Source organism: Mustela erminea, chromosome 11 (assembly GCF_009829155.1).
Source record: "Mustela erminea isolate mMusErm1 chromosome 11, mMusErm1.Pri, whole genome shotgun sequence".
Classification (NCBI taxonomy): domain Eukaryota; kingdom Metazoa; phylum Chordata; class Mammalia; order Carnivora; family Mustelidae; genus Mustela; species Mustela erminea.
The window spans coordinates 14,537,316-14,562,168 of NC_045624.1; the positions used below are offsets into that span (position 1 = coordinate 14,537,316).

The window sequence follows — 24,853 nt, forward strand, 5'->3', positions numbered from 1 at the left end:
TTTGGTAAAATAACAATGTGAACGGTATATGAAACACAAATGTACAGTTCAGTGCCTATAACCTGAATGCAAATGTAACCATCACCTAGGTCAAGAAACAAGACTTTGACAGCAAAACAGAAGCTCTGTGTTTCCCTTCCAGACCACAACCCTCTCCTTCCTTCCAGAAGAAACTACTATTCCAACGTTTATAGTCATCAGTTTTTGACTGTCAAAATCTTTGTTTTTTTTTTTTTTACAATTTTATGTATATACCTTTAGACAATATAATTAAATTTTGCCTCTCAAAATTTTATCTCTAAGAATACCATAAATATTCTTTTTTGTCTTACATATGTTAAGATGTAACATCTTAACATATATATGCATCTATATTGCTGGATATAACTCTGGTGTTTTTTTTTTTTTTTTTAAAGATTTTATTTTTATTTATTTGACAGAGGGAGATCACAAGTAGACAGAGAGGCAGGCAGAGAGAGAGAGGAGGAAGCAGGCCCTCTGCTGAGCAGAGAGCCCGATGCGGGACTCGATCTCAGGACCCGGAGATCATGACCTGAGCCGAAGGCAGCGGCCCAACCCACTGAGCCACCCAGGCACCCTGGTTGGTTCATTTCTTAGAACATTTTATTTTGAAACAATTCTAGATTTACAGGAAATTATGAAGATAGTACAAAGAAGTCCCATGTTCCTTTCACCCAATTCCCCCAGTTACAGCTTACATTAGTGCAATATCACAGGATCGAACCAGGAAGTTGAGATTGCTACAGTGCGTGCGTATAGTTCTGTTATTTTATCAAATGTGCAGACTCACGTAACTAGCATTGCTATCAAGATACAGAACTATTCCATCACCACAAGGCTGTGCTACCTGTAAATAGTCAGTCATGTGTGCTCCCCTCCCTGCTCACCAGCCCTAACTCCCGGCAATCACCAATTTGTTCTACATCTCTACAATTCTATAATTTCACAAATGTCATATATACGTATATATATGAAATCAAGCAGTACAGGACCCTTTGAGATTGGCTTTTTCACTCAGCATAATGTCCTTGTTATTCCAAGTTATTTTGGCACAGCATAGGAAATATAGTCAATGGTTTATAATATGTATGATGACAGATAGTAGCTACACTTGTGAGCATAGCGTTGTTGAATCACTATGTTGTACACCTGAAACTAACGTGCTATTGTGTTTAACTATACTTCAGTTAAAAAAAATCTGAGTTATGGAATGCCTGGGTGGCTCAGTCAGTTAAGTGTCTGCTTTCAGCTAAGCTCATGATCCCAGGGTCCTGGGATAGAGTCCAACATAAGGCTCAGCAGGGAGCCTGCTTCTCCCTCCACCCACTGCTTCCCCTGCTTGTGCGCTCTCTCTCCCTCTGACAAAGTCTTAAAAAAAAAAAAAAAAAAACGATAGTTGGGGTTTCCTTGGTGGCTCAGTTGGTTAAGTGTATGCCTTCGGGTCAGGTCATGGTCCCAGGGTCCTGGGATCAAGCCCCGCATTGGGCTCCCTGCTCAGTGGGGAGTCTGCTTCTCCATATCCCTCTGCTGCTCCCTGACTGGTGCTCTCTCTTTCTCAAATAAATAAATAAAATCTTTAAAAAATAAATTCGAGTTACTGTGTGTACCAATAGTTTGCTCCTATTATATAACTCTGAAAAAGCAGGTGGGACCTCCACCCAAAGTTTGGTTTGTATGTCAAGAGCGATATTGCCACACCCAGAGAGCATGGAAAGATTTATTACTTATATAATTGAGGCCCACGGGGGAAAGTAGGCCAGGCCTCTCAAGCAGGTTCAAAATGGCCTGAGAGAGCAAGCAAGAAGACTGGTTGGGTTTTTATTATGGTTGGGGGTGGGTCTGGGATGAGGTTCCCAAGCAGGAACAGGGGCTCATGTGGTTTGAACCACTTGATGTCATCAGAGAAGGGACTAGGGGAAGAGGAAAGGGTGAGGCTTAAAAGCTGTCAACAGTCAAACATCGAGAAATGGAGTCAGGCTTATCATCACCATTCCTGTTTATTAATGAATAGTAGTCCATGCCAAACCAGTTTGTTTAACCATTCACTACTGTAGGACACTTGGATTACTTCCAGTTTTTGGTTATTACAAATAGAGCTGCTGTTGACATTGGGAATAGGTATTTGTGCAGACACAGGGTTTCATTTCTTTGGGATAAATGCCCAGGAAAGTGATTGCTGGATCGTATGTTAAGCATATGTTTGTTTGTTAACAAAACCACCTATTTCACAGTATATTATCTTTTTCATCTTTTTACTTTCAACCTACCTATGTCATTGTATTTGAAGTGACTTTCTGTAAAAAGTACATAGATTAGTTATGGTTTTTTATCCACTCTGTCAATGTCTGTCTTTTAATTGGTATATTTAGACCATTTACATTTAATGCAATTATTGCCATGTTAGGACTTAATTCTGCCATTTTTTTTTTCCTATTTGCTTTTTCTGTTTTTCCTAGATATCTTGCACATGTCTCTGTAGTTTGCAGCTGGAGAAAGATGTGACTGTGCAATTAGCAGAGAGGAAGGGCAAAAAAGTCTAGGCTTGACCTCTCCAGTCTTCTCCTATACATGTCTCTTTCCTGCTTTTTCTGTATTATAATAAGTCTTAGCCACAAGTGTTAACTCTGAGTCATGTGAACCCTTCCAGTGACTCACCAAAGCAGTGGGTGGCCATGGGACCACCGAGACAGTAGGTTATGCTAAATTGTTTTTCAAGGTCGTTATCTTCCTTTGATTTTTACCTCATCTTCCTCTCATCTCTTTTAGGGTCTTCCTCCATCAGAAATGTTCCTACTCTATTGGATCTTTAAACTCACTGTTCAACAGCTCCTCTGCATAAAGATACACTCTGAACTTATATTCTAAAAGAAAAAAACTCTCCCTCCACCTGCAAAAATACTCCCTAACCCCAAATCCATAACCTTGTTTTCCCTTTTAAGTTAGCAACACATTTCTCCCTTACTGTGGTCTATACTCACTGAATCGGCTTTCTAATCTCATTCTCTTCTCTACCCACTATTGTTTTCTCAAATCTCATACAGCTCCATCAGGTTGCATATTTGACATCCTCTTTCCTTGGCTTTTGATATAACAGGAACAAGAAAAACAGGAATGAAGAGTACTTTTCTCCCCCTCCTGGTTCTTTTCTTTCTTTTATGTCCATTTTCACCCTCTGTCTCTGTCACTCTACCTATCCTTTAAGTACTGGTGTCCATGTGGTTCCTCATCCCATTTACTGGTTAACCTCAATTCTCTCCCATCCTCTGCTGCTTCTGCTACTCCTATTACTCCTAGTACTATCACCACCTCCACCATTAACTACTGCTAACTTTTTTTCCTCTCTCTCTCTCTCTCTCTTTCTTTTTTTTTTTTTTTTTAAGAGAGAGCGCATACACATGGGTGGGGAAAGGGGAGGGGCAGAGAGGAGGGCGGAGAGGAGAGGAGAGAACCCTAAGCAGGATCCATGCCCAGCATGCGGAGCCAATTCCACGACCCTGGGATCATGACCTGTGCCAAAATCAGGAATTGGATGCTTAACTGACTGAGCAATCCAGGTGCCCCTATTAACTTCTAAAACTACATTTCTAACCCTGACCTTTCACATGAACACCTGAGCTCCAGAGTTTGAGGCTAATTTGTCAAAAAGCTTTTTATCTATAGGCTAGGACCCAAAAGTCCTCCCTCCTTCTCCCTTCCTTTCCAACTCCACCCCCACCGCCACACACACATACACAGACCCACTCCCGCATACACACATAGAGTCCCAGTCCTTTACTAAATCTGATTGCTTTTTTATTCTCTTTTTCTAGTTCCTTTGTCTCTCCTGTCTATAATTTGCACTTAAGTATTCCCCAAGGTTTGGTTTGCAACTCTATTCTCTTCTCACTTTCCTTCCCTACCTGGGTAATCTTTTTTCCAGGGCTTTAATTACTATTGAAATGCTGATGAGTTCTCCAAATCTAAGTCTCTAGATGTCAGAAGACATCTTTCTTTAGCTTCAGAACCAAGTTTCCAACTACCAGATGAATATCTCTACTTGGATGGTATCTAAAGACTCACACACGACCTTTAGAAATCTAAAACCACCTCTCTAAATCATTGTTTCATATATATTGTTTCATATTTCATTTTTATGTATACATACTTGATATACATGTAAAACCCTGAAATGCTATCTCTGAGCTCATTTTGTTCATAAAAGGGATGACATTCCTTTTTTTTTTAATTTAAATTTTATTTATTTATTTAAGCTCCCAACATGGAGCCCAACACGGGCCTGAGCTCATGACCATGAGATCATGACCTGAGCTGAGATCATGAGTCAGCTACCAAACCAACTGAACCACCCAGGTGCCCCTAAAGATTTTATTTTATTATTTTTTAATACTTTATTTTAAAGATTGTATTTATTTATTTGACAGACAGAGATCACAAGTAGGCAGAGAGGCAGGCAGGTGGTGGGGCTGGGTGGGGGGGAAGCAGGACCCTGATGCGGGGCTCGATCCCAGGACCCCAGGATCATGACCTGAGCCGAAGACAGAGGTTTTAACCCACTGAACTACTGAACCACTCAACCACTCCCAAAGATTTTATTTTTAAGTAATCTCTACACCCAACGTGGGGCTTGAACTCACAACCCTGAGATCAAGAGTCCCATATTCTTCCAACTGAGCCAGCTAGGAGCCCAGGGATGACATTCCTGGTAGTTCTATGTGAATCCTCTTACCAATGGCCATTTAATCTCTAGGACACTTCTCCCTAATAATTAATTAGTGTAGCATGTGAGACTGATCTTCAGTTTTCCCTTTAGCTCTCACTCAGACTCACCTTGTAGCAGTCATTAGCAATGAGCTGTAAGAGACTAAACGACTCGCCAGAGGTTTCCATCTTAAGATAAAGTTCCCAGGCTAGTCTTGGTTTCTTGTTCATGATATCTACAAAAGGACGGAAAGATTTTTGCCTCTTAAATGTATAGGAAATCTAATTCTGCATCTTGCTATTCTTTGGCTTTGGTTTTAGTTTCCAAACAGACAAAGAAATGGTAAACATCACTCACGTAGAAAGTTTGCAATGTTAGCATTAAGCTGATTCTCCACCAGAACTCTACCATATGTACAATACTTAAGTTAGGATTCACATAATTATATCTTTCTAGACTGGGTTGATTTCCAGTTGGTCCCTTTGCTCATCTGCTTAAAAGTCATGTATCATTCATTCAATCCTACTTATATAGTTTCAGCCTTAGAACACCAATTGCTGCTTGCTCCTGATTTTAAACACTCTGTGAACATTTGAAATGCAAGGGGAAAAAAAGAAGCAAGAAAAGATAATGAAGGGAGAGGGAAAGAGATCGTAGGTTACATAATATACAAAATATTATGTTTTTGACATTTTATCACTTCTCAGGCCTGCTTCATAACGAAAAGGTAAAATTAGCAACAGTATCACTTAACAAAGAACCCTGTAAACTGACATTCTGGAAACTTTAACAGGGCTGATAGAAAAACTTGGCATCTTTCAGGACTGTTCATGCTAGCTCAACATCGTATGGTAGAACTAATCACAAGGTAAATGTACATAATACATGAACAGGACCATCCTCACAGAGCAGCATTAACAATGCTCAATTTTAGTGTTTACTCATTCTACAAAACAAAATTAGAAATCTTCACTGTAATTTCCATCCAGAAGATTATGCAACAGAGAAGAAAAAGAGGATTCCTCTGTAACATTTAAAAGAAGACTCACAGCACCGAGCCAACCAACTGAGGTAAATGTAATCATTTTTCATCTTCTCACTTTGGATTAAAAGGAAAACCTGCAAGAAGAAGAAAGAAAAGAAATAAATATGAAGATATTTTTGTCGTAAAAATACCTTATCGGCTTGCCTTAGGTTAATACTTAGTGTCGCCTTCCAGATGGTCAAATTCTCCTCACGCTGCTAAGAAAAGGACAAAACTGTGGTGATGTTGACACACTACTCTCAGTTACTGATCTCACAAGCTGGCTGAAGAAATTTGGTAAGGATAAAGAAGATATGAACAGAATAATTAACAACCACATAACACCTACTTTGTTCAAGGACACATAATCATGTTACTGGGCAGTAAAGCAAGTCTCAACAAATTTTGAAGGACTGGTGTAATACAGAGCACACTGGATGACCACAATATGATTAACTTATAAATCAAAATGAAATAGTCTGGGACACATTTGAAAATTATGACACACATTTTAAAATAACTCACAAAGAAGACATAATGGAAGGTAAAAATTAGAATTTGAATAATAAAAGGAACAACTTGCTAAATAATAACAAGATCTAATTGAATAATTCAACGGAATTGCTTTGAATGATTCAGGAAAATCAATTCATGGAGTTAGAAGTCATAGTGATTAGCCTTGGGAGAAAGGGACGGACTCAAACAATAAGATGACAGGGTTTTTACAGGGTTAAGGTAATACTGTTTCATGATCTAAGGATGGATTATTTGGGTATGTTCACTTTAAAAATTCATCAAACTGTATACTTTGATTTGGATACTTTTCTCAATGTATGTTATGCTTTTATAAAATATAGCAGAAAAAGGAAAATAGTAATATGGTTAAAAAATCTATATGTCCCTCACACTGTATTTCTTTTTTTTTTTTTTTTAAAAAGATTATTTATTTATTTATTTGAGAGAGAGAGAGAGCATGAGAGGGGAGAAGGTCAGAGGGAGAAGCAGACTCCCCATGGAGCTGAGAGCCCGATGTGGGACTCGATCCCAGGACTCCGGGATCATGACCTGAGCCGAAGGCAGTCGCTTAACCAACTGAGCCACCCAGGCGTCCCCACACTGTATTTCTTAATGTAACCTAAGGACAAAGGAACTTTTCATAATCCTTTGCCCCTGAACATTTTATTTCAGTGAGAAAAAGATAAAAATGTTTTTATATTTTTTCAAGTTTTTATTTAAATTCCAGTTAGCTAATATATGGTATAATATTACTTTCAGTTGTAGAATTTAGTGCTTCAACACTTTACAACACTCAGTGCTCAGCACAAGTGCACTCCGTAATTCCCATCACCCATTTAGCCCATCCCTCACCCCTCCCCTCCAGCAATCCCCAGTTTGTTCTTTATTGTTAAGACTGTTTTATGGTTTGCCTCTCTTTTTTCTTCTTTCCTCTATGTTCATCTATTTTGTTTCACTCTGGAAAACAGTATGGGAATTCCTCAAAGAGTTAAAGGATAATCAAGTTTTTAAATAGAAACATTTGAATGCATCAAAAGCATGTACCCACCTCTTCACCCTCACTTGTGTTGCCTGTGGCAGCTTTGGCTTGGGCATAATTAAAGTTAAAGATGTCATCGTTGTAGAAGTAACTCTGAAAAACATCCCAAGAATAGGTCACATTGAATATTAACATACCAATATAACATATCAGTTATACTAGACAAACTCAAAAATAATTTTAAGGAATTAGCTAACACCATTGATGCCACTGAAGTAAAAGGGCCATCTCTAAAAGTTTAAGATTTTATTTATTTATTTATTTATTTTAAAGATTTTATTTATTTATTTGACAGAGATCACAAGTAGGCAGAGAGGCAGGCAGAGAGAGAGGAAGGGAAGCAGGCTCCCCGCTGAGCAGAGAGCCTGATGCGGGGCTCGATCCCAGGACCCTGAGACCATGACCTGAGCCGAAGGCAGAGGCTTTAACCCACTGAGCCACCCAGGCGTCCCTATTTATTTATTTATTTTTAAGATTTTTATTTATCAGAGGGAGAGAGAGAGAGCACAAAGCAGGGGGAGCGGCAGGCAGAGGGAGAAGCAAGCTCCCTGCTAAGCAAGGATCCTAAATGTGGGACTTGATCCCAGGACTAATAATGACCTGAGCCGAAAGCAGACTCTTAACCAGCTGAATCACCCTGGCATCCCTCTAAAAATATCTTTTTTTTTTTTTTTTAAAGATTTTATTTATTTATTTGACAGTAGATGGAGAGGCAGGCAGAGAGAGAGAGAGAGAGAGAGAGAGAGAGAGAAGCAGGCTCCCCGCTGAGCAGAGAGCCCGACGCGGGACTCGATCCCAGGACCCTGAGATCATGACCTGAGCTGAAGGCAGTGGCTTAGCCCACTGAGCCACCCAGGCGCGCCCCCCCTCTAAAAATATCTTACTTCTGACACATTATATATAGTATTTTATAGACAAACTCATCTAAAAAATTCTATACTGACCTTAAATGAGTTGAGGTAAATCAAGACATCATCAAATTGCTTCAGCAGAAAGAAACAGGAAGCCATGCACTGCCTCCCAGGTATTGTATCTGAAATGAAATGGGAAAAGAAACTTATTATTAAACTTACTCAGGTATATTCATGAAACTGAAAGTTCTCTTTGGCTGAAATTTTGGTTACTCTATAATTTAGAGATAGGAATGTACTACAAGACATCTTTCCAGATTCTGAAATTATAGATTCTATTCAGGGGACAAAACCTCAATATAATGGAGGTTACTGTACTTGAGAGTAACCAATAATCTCTCTCGGGGCTAACTCACAGACTCCAGAATGAACACACACCATGCAGGCTACAGTATTCCTCAGATGTTCTTCCAAGGCTTTGAGTCTCCCACCCACTCTGACACATGCACATTCAACTATCATGTCTTCGTCTCCATCACCACTCATCTAAGACAACCTAGCACTTCCAGTCTCAAATGGAGAAATCATTTGTCATGGAACCATCTGGTCCAACTTTCTGTCTGTTATTAGATTCCTATTTCAGATAGTAGAGAATGAGTATAGGCCCTCACCCTTGGCACTGGCACTCCTATTCATTCTTGCTCTGTTCAATTTTTCCCCCGTAGCACTTATCACAGTCAGATATACTATATACCCACTTTCTTTATTGTATTTATTGTCTGTCCAACTGGACTGTATGTCTACAAGGATGGAAGACTTATTTTGTTTACTATATTCCCAACACTTCAATAAATTTTTGTTGTATGAATGAGTCAAATGAAGAAAGGAAGTATTATTAAATAAATGGTTTTGGTGAAACATCTGAAAGAAAATGAATATCCAGGGGTGATAAAAATGTTTCACAACTAGTTCACCACAAATACTGTTCATCAGAATGGATGCTGGCCCTAGACAACTGGTACAAACAGTCATACCAGTTCATACTGGCTAACTATCAGCCCTTTTTATAGCCTTTTCTGAAATCTTACACTCAATCTTGACCGATTAAATCAATACTTTAATAATAAAATAAAGCAACAAACTACTGATGGAAAATATAAGTGAATATTATATAACTGTGGGGGCATGAAAGCACTTTCTAAGCTAGATACCAATGTAAAATATCATTTTAAAAAGATAAGCTTCAATAAGATTTAAATATTTTACATCTGAAAAGATAGCATAGGCAAAATTAAAAGGCAAATGACCCACGAAAAAATATTCATGACATGATGAAAGTTGAATATATAAAGAGCTCTTGAAAAATCAATAAAAGTTAAAATTTCAAATAAAAAACAGAATCAAATTTTAAAAACCCACATGAAGTAAAGATTACATTTATTCTCTTCTATTTATACAATCTCTCATCCCACTTGAGCTGAGATGTTGAGAAGAGCTAACCCAATTTTCTCTCCTCTGTCTCTCTCACAGAATTTCCTACTTGATACTTTGATACTTTGCTTTCAAGGCTGACACATGTAACCCTGAACAGAGACTCAGACTTCACCAGTCAATATATGACCAACTCCAATTATGAATCATGTGAATGAGTATTGATTTCAGACATACCACACTCACTCGCTGACCCTCCCACCAGCTGGAAGAACTGCTGGGCAATTTTCATATGGTCCCTCTGAAAAACAAAGCAGAGCTGAGATAGCTGACAGAAGCTGAAAATGTTTTATTTGTATCACACATTATAGTTTTAAAATATGTGCCAGGATTTAAGATACATCCTTGTCTTACATCCTCTCCCAAATAAACTCTTATTAGCATAAGCACTAGAGAATCATAACCTGAAACTAAATTAAAACCTACCCTGGGTCAGATAAAAAAAAGAAGAAAAAAAATATGTGATTCCCCAAACTCTATCCCAAAAAGTAACTTCATTAAAGGACTCAGTCATTTAGTCATTCATTTACACATTCAACAGATACTTATTGCTTTTTTTTTTTTTTTACTTACTGTTCTTTTTTTATTTTTATTTTTATTTTTTTTAAAGATTTTATTTATTTATTTGACATAGAGAAATCACAAGCAGGCAGAGAGGCAGGCAGAGAGAGAGATAGGAGGAAGCAGGCTCCCTGCTGAGCAGAGAGCCCGATGCGGGACTCGATCCCAGGACCCTGAGATCATGACCTGAGCCGAAGGCAGCGGCTTAACCTACTGAGCCACCCAGGGGCCCCTACTTACTGTTCTTTGTATGTATGTATATCTGATCATACATCAGATCTTGTGGTAGGAGCCATGGTTGTAACAAGGACTATTAATTCAATACACTCATTCACTTATTCAATAACTATTTAGTGCCTATCCATTATATGAGGCACTGCAGAGTGAGCAAAACATAAAAATATTTATTTATATCTACTTTGTTCCCAAAAGGACTTAATGTGCCATAGTCAGATGGATAAGAACTTAATTTTAAAGAGCGTTTTAAAATATTTATAAAGTATTTGCCAAAGAAACAATTATCTCCATTTTACAGATGCCAAAATTATAGCTCAGGGATCTGCAAGGTTAACCAAACTCACTAAAAATAAGAATGAAGCTATGCAACGACTTTCAATTATTATTAGATATAAATGCTGCTTAAAATTTGGGCTTTTAAAAGATGAAGCAGCAATTCTTAGGGTTAAAGCTTTCTCTCTCTCTCTCTCTTTTTTTTTTTTTTTGTCTTTAACAGAATTCTTTTTATAATGGAACCTGGGTTGGGGAATATGAAGAAAGGAAAGGAACTGTAGATAAGCCTATTTGTAAACTCACTGCTGATTAAACTTTAACATTCATCTTGATATTTTCCATACATTATAACTGCAACTATAGATTACCAGTGATTTCATACTCACCGAACCCATTTCCTGGCCAAGGGCCGCATTGACCACTCCTTTGAGGATATACTCCTGCCAACATAGAACACCACTAATTAATTCCCAAAGAATATGTAGCTATGAAATCTTTTTCAAATAAATTTCAACTTGCTGCTTTACGTATATTATCAAAAGTTACCCAGAATCACTTTTCTCTGATCCATCCCTGGCTTGAATGAAAGAATGAGGAGAATTTCATTTGGTTTTCAGGAAAGTGTCCATATAACAGAATTCACCATATTTGTAAATTCACCACACTGATAAATTTGTAAAGTCTTTTTTTTTTTTTTTTAAACTCAATGGAAACCTCGGTAAGTTAAGTTTTATTTCAACTCAATGGAAAAAATTAACAATAAAACATTTATGTAATAATTTTTATCACTTTATTAGCCACTGCCATTCTTAACCAACTGAGCCACCCAGGCGTCCCAGCCACTGCCATTCTTTATAACCACATCATATGTATCATTTTCCATTTCTAATCATATAATAACTTTTATTTGCTAATAATCCTTTTCCTAAAGAAAAAAAGTATCCTCTGATCTCCATTTGTAAGATATTATCTCTTTTGGAGCCCTGGAGTCTCACCTTTGTTGCTTTCAGACTTGGCTCTATTCTTTAACAGACACCTTCCTTAGCAGCTTTATAAATTTTTTATGTAGGTACTATTTTTATTTAAGAGGTTTCATAAAAAGAGCAGTACAAAAGATGCTGAAACTTTTAATACACTTGAGAAATATATCTGTTTAGATTTCATGGGGTCTGGAAAATTTTCAGTCTTTCATTCAGTAAGTGCAATGTCTGTTACATGCTTAGTGTACACAGTGTTGGAAATACAGACACAGGCCCTGACTGCAAAGACTAACAATCTAGTAGGGGAGAAAGAGAAGCTGCAATTATACCAGTGAGATAAGCTTTGATATCTTGTTGGTTCCATCAGCATTTTAGATTTCAGTTTTTTCAAACCTCAACCCTTCAGAGGAAATGACCACATATAAGGGAGTTTAAAAACATGAAAAAGTGCAGAATGTTCATTCTCATATTGAAAGTCTCACAGGACATTCCTAAATCAATATATACGGTCTTTCTTGAGATTCTACAAGTCAGAATCTTCTCTAACATGCCTTCCTGATATCCTTCTGAAATTGTACTTTCAACAGAAGTTGGTAAGCAACATGGTAACACACTTTCAATTACCTGAGGAGTAGTAGGTTCCAGATCCTTAATTAAGTTATAAGCTTCTTGTACATCATCTGAAATGCAAGAAATAAGTAGCTATACTAGTCTGTATTCCACAGCAAACCCTTCTGAAACAGTCCTGAAAAGATCCTTCAGCATTCAAACATTCATGGGAGGTATGATTTGTTTTATCTGTCCTCTAACTTTCCATCAAGGTCAATGTGGAATAATTATCCTAAAGATAACCAAGTATCTTAGGAAAACTGTAAGTCATGAAGTACCTAAAAAAATGTTCAAGCTAAGAATACGGTCTGAGTATTATAAAGCAATGGTGTTGTAGTTATAGAAGTGAAACTACTGATTTTTAAAAAAGACAATATATATGAAGAATGCGAAAGTGAAATGACGTGAAGTTTGGGATTTGCTCTAAGACATTTCAGCAGTAAAAAGGGACAGGCAGGATGGATGAAAGAATGGCAATATTGTGAAGACTGCTGAATCTGGAATGATTTATTTTGTGTGTTCATATTATTTTGCTTAGTTTGAAAAATTTTTTATAATAATTAATTTCTGAAATATATAAGATATTTAACTCTGGTCCAAATGCCTATTTCTTTGTGCTTACATATCAAATAGAACTCTTTGCAAGTTCATGTTATTTTAATATACACTTACATTTTCCTCAATGAGGGCACCTAAAAAGGCCCACACTGTTAGTCCAGGGCCCACAACACAGTGCCACCACCAATGCATGTTAGCTCCTATCCTGTACTCAACACTGTTAGAGCCAAGACTGTTTAGGCGCATGTCTAACAATTTTAACCTTACTTGGGGGGAGTAAATATCCCACTCTCTTTGAATCAGAGTATTTCTCATAAGAAGCCAGAAGTACAAAGAAACAGAAAGGCAGACAATTAGAGCAAACACCATTAAAAAACAAAAACAAAAACTCAAGAAAATGTGGATGTGCATTATACAAAGAAAAAGAACCACAAGGAAGGGGAAGGAAAAACAGTAGAAAAACTGAAATAGAATGGGTAGAGAACAAAGGACAGAAAAAGAAGAGGAAGAAAGAAAAACAATGAGGGAGAAGGTTGGAAGCAAAAGAAGAGGAGAGAGAGGATAAAGAGAAAAGACATAACAAATAAGCACCAATAAATTTGTTCTCTCCTACGAACCTGTTGCAAATATACTTTTGGAAGTATTATGGATTTTAAAAGTTAAGCAAGTAGTTCAGTTAGAGGTTAAATGCTCTAAAATATCTCATTATAAGCAAGACCAAGATAAATTTTTCGTACCTTGACGAAGGTAGTAAATCACTAAGTTTAACCGAGCTTCAGGAATGACATCAACCAGAGGAGGCAAAACCTGCAAAGCCCCTTCACCTCCTCGGAAAACAACCTAAAGACAGAGAAAGTCAGTTATTGTGGCAGTAAGTATGAATATAATATATTGGAATATATTTATATTTAAGTTTAATTAAGGAGTTGCCATTTATAACTGGGTACTCAGTTATATTTTCAATATATTTTTGAAGCTCTCAGTATACACACCACCTTGACCCCATTGAAAGCAGGCTATTATCTTAATTATAGTAAGTGTAAAAAACAGAACAAAGGCATAAGCCTACTGTATACATTTCCTTTTCATAAGAACTGCAGAAAACTCTTTAAAGTACCCCAAAATTAATAAAACATTTTTCTAGACAGATATTTTGAATCAAAAGCTCCAAGAATGGGGCACCTGGGTGCCTCAGTCAAACATCTAATTCTTCTTTTTTTTTAAATGGCTTTATTTATCTGAGAGAGAGAATGTGCCTGTGCATGCACAAGCAGGGTTAGAGGCAGAGGAAGAAGAGGCAGAAGCAGACTCCCTGCTGAGCAGAGAGCCTGATTCCAGCACCTTTAGATCATAACCTGAGCCAAAGGCAGAGTCTTAACCAACTGAACCACCCAGGCTCCCCATGTATCTAACTCTTGATTTTGCCTGAGGTCATGATTTCAAGGTTGTAGGATCAAGCCCGACGTCGGACTCTGCCTGGCATGGAGTCCAAGGATTCTCTCTCTCCCTCTCCCTCTGGCGCTCCCTGCTCTCTGTCTCTTTTTTTCTAAAGAGAAATGAACAAACTCTATGAAGGAATTTATATAACCTTTCTGAGCCTGTTTCCTCATCTCTAAATGGCATTAATGATGCCTACCTATTAGGATTATTAATGAGGGTTGAATGAGTTAAAGTGGGCTAAATGTGTGGTACATAGTAGGTAATATTTAATTAACACAGTCAACACTCATTAGCACCTACTGTATGCATGGGATTGTAGTAAGCACTGGGGTTACAGCAGGAATAATCACTCCCGTCACTACATAGGCTACACTCAAGTAGGGAGACAGCCTCAAACAGCAAACACATAAGTATTACTTCATTTGACAGTAAATGCTATAGAGAAAAGCTAAAACAAAATACCATTCAGTAAAGCAGGTTTGTGTGTTCTTGTATACCCAGAACCTAGGACAGTGTCTAGCACATAGCAAGTTTTTTCACAAATAAATATACAGAAATCAAGGCCATCAGATATGAACTACCTAATCTCTCCTTTCTAACTAAAAAATATCCACTTGGTCAGCTTTCTTGATTCTTCTTTGTCTGAGATGTTCCCTTCGTTTGCTAAGGTTAATTTTTTTGTCTTCTTGATCTCCAGACTTAGAAAAAATTAATCCCAGTATAAATTAATATACAGTGTTATATTAATTTCAGATGTACAATATAGTAATTCAACAATCCTATCCATTACTCAGCGCTCATCATGCTAAGTGTAATCTTCATCCCCATTACCTACTTCCCCCCTACCCCCATCCGCCTCCCTTCTGCTAATCACCAGCTTGTTCTCTATAGTTAAGAGTCTGTTTCTTGGTTTGTCTTTTTTAATTTTGTTTCTTAAATTCCACATATGAGTGAAATCATATGGTATTTGTCTTTGTCTAACTGACTTATTTCACTTGGCATTATACTCTCTAGATCCATCCATGCTGTCCCAAATGGCAAGATTTCTTTCATTTTTATGGGTGAATAGTATTCCACGGTAGCCATTGGACTCTATTGTATCCATTCATCTATTGATGGACACTGGGTTGCTTCCATATTTGGCTATTGTAAATAATGCTGCAAAAAACATAAGGATGAATGTATTTTTTTGCATTAGTGTTTTCAAGTTCTTCAGGTAATTACCCAGTAGTGGAATTAGTATATCACATGGTAATTCAATTTTTAATTTTCTGAGGAACCTCCTTACTGTTTCCCAGAATGGCTGCACCAGTTTACACTCCCACCAATCGTGCACAAGGGTTCCTTTATTTCCACATCCTTGCCAACACTTGTTGTTTCTTGTGTTTTTGACTTTAGCCATTTGGACAGGTGTGAAGTATACCTCATTGTGGTTTTGATTTGCATTTCCCTGATGATCAGTGATGTTGCACATTTTTACATAGTCTCTTGGCTATCTGTATGTCTGTCTTCTTTGGAGAATGTTCATGTCTCTGATCATTTTTAAATTAGATTATTCAGGAGTTTTGGTGTTGAGTTGTAAAAGTTCTTTTTTCCCTTTTTTTTTTTCTCCACACCCAGTGTAGAGTGCAGGGCAGGGATTGAACTCATGACTCTGAGATCCAGACCTGAACTGAGATCAAGAGCCAGACGCTTAACCAGCTGAGCCACCCAGGCACCCCGAGTTGTTTAAGTTCTTTATACATCTTGGATCCTAACCACTTATGGGATGTGTCATTTGCAAATATCTTCTCCCACTTAATAGGTTGTCTTTTTGTTTTGTTGACTGTTTCATTGGCTGTGCAGAAGTTTTTAGTCCCAATATTATTTTTGCTTTTGTTGCGCTTGACTCAGAAGACAGATCTAGAAAAATGTTTCATGGCTGATGTCAGAAAGATTACTGCCTGTGCTTTCTTCTAGGATATTTATGGTTCAGGTCTCACATTTAGGTTCTTAATCCATTTGGTATTTATTTTTGTGTATTTTTTTTTTAAAGATTTTATTTATTTATCGGGGGGGGGGAGAGCGAGCACAGGCAGACAGAATGGCAGGCAGAGGCAGAGGGAGAAGCAGGCTCCCCGCTGAGCAAGGAGCCCGATGTGGGACTCGATCCCAGGACGCTGGGATCATGACCCGAACCGAAGGCAGCTGCTTAACCAACTGAGCCACCCAGGCGTCCCTATTTTTGTGTATGTTATAAGAAAGTGTTTCAGTTTCATTCTTCTGCATGTTGTTGTCTAGTCCGCCCAACACAATTTGTTGAAGAGAATTTTCCCCATTGTATATTCTTGCTTCCTAATTGACCATATAATTATGTGTTTATTTCTGGGTTCTCTATTCTGTTCTGTCTGTTCTTATGCCAGTACCACAGTATTTTGATTACTATAGCTCTGTATTATATCTTGAAATCTGGGATTGTGCTATCTCCAGTTTTGTTCTTTTTTTTTTTTTCAAAATTGCTTTAGCTATCTGGGGTCTCTTATAGTTCCATACAAATTTAGGAATGTTTGCTCTAGTTCTGTGAAAAATGCTGTTGGTATTTTTATAGGCATTGCATTAAATCCCTATTTGGGATTTAATTGGGTATTAATTGGGTTAATTAATTAATTAATTGGATATTGGGTTTGTACTACCCAATTGCTTTGAGTAATACAAACGTTTTGACAATGTTTGTTCTCCCAGTCCATGGATCTCATAACTTTTAACTCAATCTGGATCTTGTTTCTCTATTAATTATTCTATCTTCATTAGTCCTGGTCCTACTTCTCAGCTTTAAACATACACAAGCACTTGGTGCACTGTTCCCCCTGGAGAGTGCCCTATTTTTCTCTTTCCTTTTAATGCCACACTTCAAAACTTTGTGGCTTATTATTCTCTTCACTGCTTACCTCCTATTCCCAGCACACTAGTCAACTTACTCGCTTTCTTCATGTTTAGTTGTCAGGACTTGTGGCTATCATTTCTCTTATAAAACTCCTAAATCTGCTCTCCAGTCTTGATCTCTCTCCAAGCTTGATTTCCAGACTACTATCTCTAACACATCACTCTCCACAAAAATTTAAGTTGATAAACTAGATGAGAAGTGAAAAGAGGCAGAAGCTCATAATAGAAATTATCCAGAAAAATTTTATCTGTGATGGAGGCCTGAATTAGAGAAGGAATGGAATAAATATAAGACTTTGCCAAGAAAGAATCAACAGGATTAAGTGACCAAGCAGAAATCAGAGGGAAAGGGGAGGAGAGAGCCTAAAGCAGAACTGGTGCTAAAAAAAGAATAGAGAAATCAGAAGGAGCAGGTGTAGCTATTATTGACGCCATTCTCACATGAGGGATCTGAAACTCAGCAATATCATGGCATTTTCCCAGTGTCCCCAGGTGTCCGAGTTGAAAGAAGGGGCTCCATATCCACAATATTGCATGATCAATTAAATTGAACCTGAATATGAACACTTTTTTTTTTTAATCAATGGTCATCACAGTCCAGTCTTCAACCTGACCGCCTTTTTACTTCTCCACTGAGATTTTCCTTTTCACTATGCTGCAGGCACACTTCCTGTTCTAGTAAACTTAGCCTGCTCATGACTTTTCTTTTATGTCATTTTTGTTCTAACTCCATATCCTTGTTTTCCGTGAACCCTCTAAATCTCAGCCATCCTTCAAAGGTGAACCCGAGTTGGACTTCACCAGAAAAATCCTTCCCATTTATTGTAACCTACAAGGATACATGTTTCTTGGTCTTTGCCAACAAAATGAACACCTGGGCCCTGCACTGCCTTGCACTTCTAAACATTATGCATGTGTTACTGCCCTCCCAGTAAGGGTTTCCTTGAGCTAAGAACCTGATATCTGAAACTTATTTTTCTTTTCTCCATAACAAGAGTTCACTTGGAGTAGAGAAGTATTTCTTGCAATATCTCCCTTCATTCCCCCTTCTAACTGCTGAGATATACCAAAATAGACTATAAGACTCAATTCAGTCAAGACAGGAAACTGCTATTCACCAGATTGTGCCTGATGAGTTCTTTAGCAAACTCAAAGGAAGAAGAAGCGTTGTCCATCAAGCTTTTGAGTTCTGCCTGAAATTAAAAAAGGAAAGGCTTAGGAAAATAACAAGTGTATAGTTCTTATACCACATATTTGCACAATGTTTTATAGTTTACACAGAATTTAACATGCCATTTCATTCGTATTTCATTTGTTCCTCAGGACTCGAAGAGTCAGTGTGATTGTTAACCTCATTTTACAGATGAGAACATTGAGGCTTATAAACAATAAATGACTTGAAACTTACACAAAGCAGCGAGTTTGAAATGGGTGAGCTCACGTCTGAAGACTCCTACTTAATCTTTTCTTGCAGAGTCAAAGGTGATTAAGGAGCTAAACTTTTAAAACTGGGGCTGATTCTTCAATCTGACCATTCCACCCATCTCCCAAATTCTCTTAGTACCTCTTTTCAGTTGCACTGTTATATAGCACAATTAAAATAGCTTCTATCATTTATTAGACCTATCAGATCTCTTCTGTATTCTCTCACCTGCTTCACTCCCTGTAGAACAAATGGCCAGCCATTTCCAGCATCTTCGCTAATACCCTAGATTCACCTATCCTCCCTCAGCTTTTTGTTATTCCTACCTTGCCAATCTATAATTTTGAGTTATCTTCCTTTCCTCCTTTTTCTACTTCCATCAGTTAGGTAGCTAAGTTTCTCAGAATAAAATAATTAAATTCTTGATTGTTCTCACTAACCACTACAAACGTGTTCTGTTTGATCACATATGGAATTGAGCAGCTACCTCAGCAAACTTTTTATTTTTTAAATTTCTTTTTTTTTAAAGATTTTATTTATTTATTTGACAGGGAGAGAGAGATCACAAGTAGGCAGAGGCAGGTGGGGGTGGGGGAAGCAGGCTCCCCACTGAGCAGAGAGCCTGATGTGGGGCTCGATCCCAGGACCCTGAGATTATGAATGGAGCTGAAGGCAGAGGCTTAACTCTGAGCCACCTAGACACCCCCTCAGCAAAATTTTCATTAATCCCTTCTCTTGTCCACAGCAGCAATTCTAAAGTGTTTGGAAATATTAGGCTAGATCAGCAGTTTGCAAGCTTTTAGATCTCAGGATATCTTTTACAATCTTAAAAATTGTTAAGGATCCCAAAGAGCTTTTGTTTACGTGGGTTACAGCCCACATAAATAGCCCATAGTATAATATATATTGGATTAGAAGTTAAAAAAGAAATTTTTAAGTATTCAATTAATCAAACATAAGATGAAGCCCACTACACATTAACATAAATATTTTTCATTTAAGAAAACTGCATTTATGGAACAAAAACTTAGTGAGAAGAATAGTACTGTTTTATATTTTTGCAAATCTCTTTAATGTCTGGCTTAAAAGAGGACAGCTAGATTAGCATGTCTCTATCTGCATTTGATGTATTTTGAAATATGCTATCTCTGGAAAGCTTCACTGCACACTTGAGCAAAGGAAAGTGAAAAGGCAAAATCTTTTATATCATAAGGACAATTCTTATTTAAGGCAGGGCCAGCCGGAACTAGGGCTGGCCAAGTGAGATGCCTAGGGCACAGAACTGAAAGCAGCACTCACTGTACACGAAAAGATGTTCAGCATCATTAGTCATCAGAGAAATGCAAATCAAAACCACAATGAGATTCCACTGCACATCCAACGGGATGACCACAATAAAAAATGTCAGATAATAACTGCTGGCAAGGATGTAGAGAAATCGAAACTCTTATACACCGCTGGTGGGAATGTAAACTGGTGTAGCTACTCTGTAAAACAGCCTGGCAGTTCCTCAATTAAATATAGAACTCTATATAACCCACTGATTCCACTCCTAGGCATAAGACCAAGAGAAATGGAAACATGTTCAACTCATGCCCAAGAACATGTACACAAACGCTTATAACAGCATTATTCATAATAGGCCAAAAGTGAAAATGACCCAATGTCCATCAGCTGACGAATGGATAAACAAAATGTACTGTATCCGCATAATAGAATATTATTTGGTCATAAAAACGAATGAAGTACAATATAGGCTACAACATGATGAAATTTATAAACATGCTAAGTAAAAGAAGACAGTCATAAAAGTTCACACGTTGTATATTACTTTTATATGAAATATCCAGAACTGGCAAATCTAGAGTCAGAAAGCAGATATGCAATTGCTTGGGCTGGGGGGATAGGGGGCCGGGGGTTGATGGAGTTCCTAAGGAGCATGGGGTTTCTTTTTGAGGTAATGCAAATGCTCTAAAACTGAGCTGATGATTGCACATATCTGTGAAAAGAATGAGAGCTTTGTGTGTGCACTGTGCCAGGTACCAGGACACACATGTCAAAAGACACAGTTTCAATACTCAATGAGCTTGTCTAGATGAAAGATAATTAGGCAACTATCAAATAGTACGCATGCTATTTTATGTATGTATATATACCTATATATATATATCTATAAATATACCTATATGTATCTGTCTATCTATCCATTCATCTATTTATATATAATCAGACATAAGAGAAAAGAAGAAAGTAGCCCTAAATTTGCAGCCAAGTCTGTGGACTTTAGGGTCACACAGACAAGGTTTTGAGATCTGAATTTGTCACTTGTTAGGTATAAAGCTTTGGGCAAGTTATTTAAATTACCTCAAGAATTAAGTGAATCATTACACATTATGTCATGCTTACTACAGAAGGGCAGAGTGCTACTGGTGTTTATGGAGAGAAGGAGCCACAGAATATTGGATGTATTATACAAATTCCTGGAGGAATGCCTGATTTTTAAGTGGCTTAATAAAATTATGGGCAAACACAAACTATATTCTATTGCTAACACCCTCCCCCCCCCCAAAAAAGTTTGTCAGGGTACATTTGACATTGTTGTTGACTGCTGAAATACATTATAAAATTAATATGCAACCTGCACAGACACCATTTCAAATGAAAAAGCATGTCTTTTGGGTGACAGGAAATACAGTTTGGTGCCCTAACTTGCATCATGCTAGACCTCCAGAATATGGTTAACCATGCTAACCATATTAGACTATGGAAAGAACATGTGCAGACAAAATGTAAACATTTAATAGACTGGAAAAAATTTGGAAGAACTCCCAAGATTAACTCAAGATAGAAAGGCAAGAATATATTTCTTTTATTTGTTCTTACCAAAGGCCATAAACTCTACCAGTTTAAACTGCTGGAGCTGGAAACTAGCCAATTAGGCAGACCCGGGGGACTTTGTAGTTGCAGTGAGTACACCCAAGAATGTATTGTACATAACATAAAAATGGACTGCTCGATTGCATACTAAGCAATTGAAGTGGTGGGCATTTGTATTGCCACAACAGATCACTTTTATCAACACAAGCCACAAAAAGTCAATCTGGGCCTATGCTAAGGGCACATGCTTTCCATGCCACCCCTCCCACAATTAATAAACACTGTTTCACTCAGGAGCTGAGTCTGCTGTCAGCTAAAATATGGAAATAATGTCCCTTGCTATGGCATTTACAGAGTGAATTTTGCTTTGATAGAGTTAGTTTGCTGGTTTCAGTTCCTTTCCCTCCTCCCCCAGTGGCACGATACCAGCTGAAACTGTTTTTTGGACAAGGGTGGGATTTTAAAATTTTGACACATGCACAAATTTTACATCAAATTTTGATGGTTTCTGACATCAACTAAAATAATGGTTGAGGAAGTAATTTCCACGGCCCCTCTCACACTGTTAATCTAAAAATAGCCTACATAGGGCACCTGGTTGGCTCAGTTGGTGGTATGGGTGACTCTTGATCTTGGGGTTATAAGATTGAGCCCCATGTCGGGTACAGACAGTACTTAATAAAACCTTCTAAAAAATCACCTGTTTATCACATAAATAAATAAATAGCTATAAATACATATAGTATAGAATATGCCCTCCTTTTTTTCCTCTCTCTATATATGCTTATGTATGTGTGTGTGTGTATAACATTAAATAAAAGGGGGTCCCTTGTATGGCCTACTATGCACTCTCAGTTTCCTATATAAAGAGAGCTGTAGCAGAATTTATCCACAGAATTGCCAGAGAAACTAAATAATAGATACAAACCATTCTGCATATGCCTAGAAGTTAGCTAATTTCTAACTATTTATAAAACGTTTACCACTATTGCCTCATGGGGTAACCCTAAAGAGATGCTGAATTGTACCAAGCAGAATGAGGCATTCCAGGAAACGAGAATGGTATACGCAAAGCCATGATAGCAGGAAAGCATGGTGTGTGGAATAACATCAATGGCTAGACGGGAGAGGGCAGACTAGGGCAGGGAAATTATTTAAAGAACCAAAATAAAAGATGAGGAGTGCCCAGACTAGAGCAGTGGTAGAGGAGAAGAGATAGCTAAGATGCAGAACTGAGAGGAACTGGTAGATGTTTAGATGGGGCACTGAAGAAAAAGACAGATGGAAATCTTAGGTTTGTGATGGGATTTACATGCTGGTGACAATGAACCACAGAGCCACAAACCTATTTTAGAGGAAAAAGAACAACTGTCCACTTTCAACATATTTAAGGTAACGTAAAGCATCTAGGTAAAGATCGTCTCCAATACATTAGACACACAGAATTCAGAAATCAACATTTTTTAAGAATATCTAATGAATATAAATATTCATATATGGTTGGTTCTTACAGAATCACCCTGGCAATAACAAAGGGATATTGTATTAATTAGGAGATACAAATAACAGAGTCTTATGAATAACCCAAAAAGTATAGGGTTATTCAAAGTGGAATTAAATAAATTAAAAAACACATTTCCATCACTACCTCAGCTGCTTTGCCATTGTAAAGGCGAAAATGATTACAGGCCTTAAGATTGAGTGCGATGGTGCTATCAGGAATTTGCTGAAGGTAAACTGCCAGAACTTCTTGAGACACATCATAGTAATCCAACTTGTAGTAACATAGGGCCACGTATACATTGAGGGCAAGGTATTCCCTATTAGATGAAAGAATTAAGGTTAACAGTTTAAGTCTACTTCATAGTAAGGTTGTCAAACTACAAAGACTTCTTTAATGGCTCAAACTGACAGCCAGGTGAGGAGGACATGAACTTGCCTTTTGAATAAAGAAGGCAAGGTATCATCAGTGCAATATTTTTCTTTTGTATTATAGTACGTTGATGTTGTGATTTAAGTAGACAGAGAGATGACAACTCAAGGAGAAAGGGAAGCATTCAACTCCTACCAGTTCATGTTAAAAAGACCAAACTAACGCATGCTCGAACTGGGCTAAACTGTAAGTAAGTATGTACCAGACAAAGGACAGACACACAAAGCAAGCAGACTCAATGACTGGGAAGGGGAATGGGTGGGGTGCAAGTAAGCAAAAGGGGAGAAGGCAGGTGGATGAGATATTTTTGGGAAGTGGGAGAGATACCCAGTGGTCAGTGATAAAGTTGGAATGTTAATTCTTCAGAATGTTTTATTTCTAATTTTGTCGGCAAGTTCCCTGCAACCTAATACAATGCTGAAATGACAAATTTAGACCATGCATTTTCAACAGGGGCCATATCATCCTCAAAGGGGTAAAGATCCTTATGAAGAAGTAGAAAATTGTACTCATTTTAAGTATAAAGCATAGATATACATTCAGTAAATACATGGACATACAGTGTATCTGTGGTTTTAAAATTTCACAAGAAGGTGATGGGGTGGGGGGAAGACCAAAAAGACTCCTTGGAAGGGTGATAGTGAAATAAAAGTGGAGAAACCCTGATCTAGAGAATAAGGAGTTCTTAATCGGATCACATTATTAGCTAAACAGATTTGAACACATGGTGATAATAGGTCGAAAGAACACTAGGTCCTCAGCCAAATCAGTTACAGAAAAAGCTAACAAAATGAGATTTGGAGTAGCCATGAAAGGACACAGACCTGTTATCTAGCAGTATTCGCTTATAAATATCAATAGCTTCTTGGTAGTGAGATCGCATATAGTGGATTGAGGCCAAACTGAGTTGATCTTCTGTGATATCCTGAAGATTCTGATGAAAGTTCATCAACTTCTTCTCATCATTAAACTAAAATTGACAGAGGGAAAAAGACATGTAAAGATTCATGAGAGTACAGTTAATCACCACCGACGGTACAGAGATTTTAACTCCTCCTCTTTTAGCCGTTTGGTCTCTCAGTTCTCCCTATTTTCCTTCAGTTCCTTGTCTTCTCTCCTGTCTCACCTTCAGAGTAAGAATGAAAACAGCCTCTGGAGGCAAAGCCTTTGAGTCACAGCTAATATTAATTACTTGACCCCCCCCTTCCTTTCTATTTTTTCCCCTATGTCTTTTTATCATTCTTATATGCTGTTTTTAAGAGACACATTTTAAAAAATAAAGACACATTAAGGTAGAAAGTTTAAAAGTATGTGAAGAGAGGGGCACTAGGGCATCTCATCTTAAGTATGTAAGGAGATATAATAGACAGACACCAAACAAAAGAGAGTGGTGTAGGTA

General features: G+C 37.7%; 1 protein-coding gene across 3 annotated transcripts in view; it reads right to left on the reverse strand.

Annotated features, from left to right (window-relative positions):
- Positions 1-24,853, reverse strand: part of TTC26 (tetratricopeptide repeat domain 26) — a 45,490-nt gene that overhangs the window by 4,210 nt on the left and 16,427 nt on the right. For all 3 annotated transcript variants that reach the window (XM_032305565.1, XM_032305564.1, XM_032305566.1), the window contains 11 exons: positions 24,279-24,424; positions 23,170-23,341; positions 18,340-18,414; positions 13,597-13,699; positions 12,317-12,372; positions 11,099-11,152; positions 9,819-9,882; positions 8,244-8,332; positions 7,309-7,392; positions 5,770-5,839; positions 4,849-4,955 (listed from right to left, as the gene is read on the reverse strand). In XM_032305565.1, the coding sequence (XP_032161456.1) occupies positions 4,849-4,955; positions 5,770-5,839; positions 7,309-7,392; positions 8,244-8,332; positions 9,819-9,882; positions 11,099-11,152; positions 12,317-12,372; positions 13,597-13,699; positions 18,340-18,414; positions 23,170-23,341; positions 24,279-24,424 (1,020 nt within the window). The remainder of the gene's footprint in view (positions 1-4,848; positions 4,956-5,769; positions 5,840-7,308; positions 7,393-8,243; positions 8,333-9,818; positions 9,883-11,098; positions 11,153-12,316; positions 12,373-13,596; positions 13,700-18,339; positions 18,415-23,169; positions 23,342-24,278; positions 24,425-24,853) is intronic.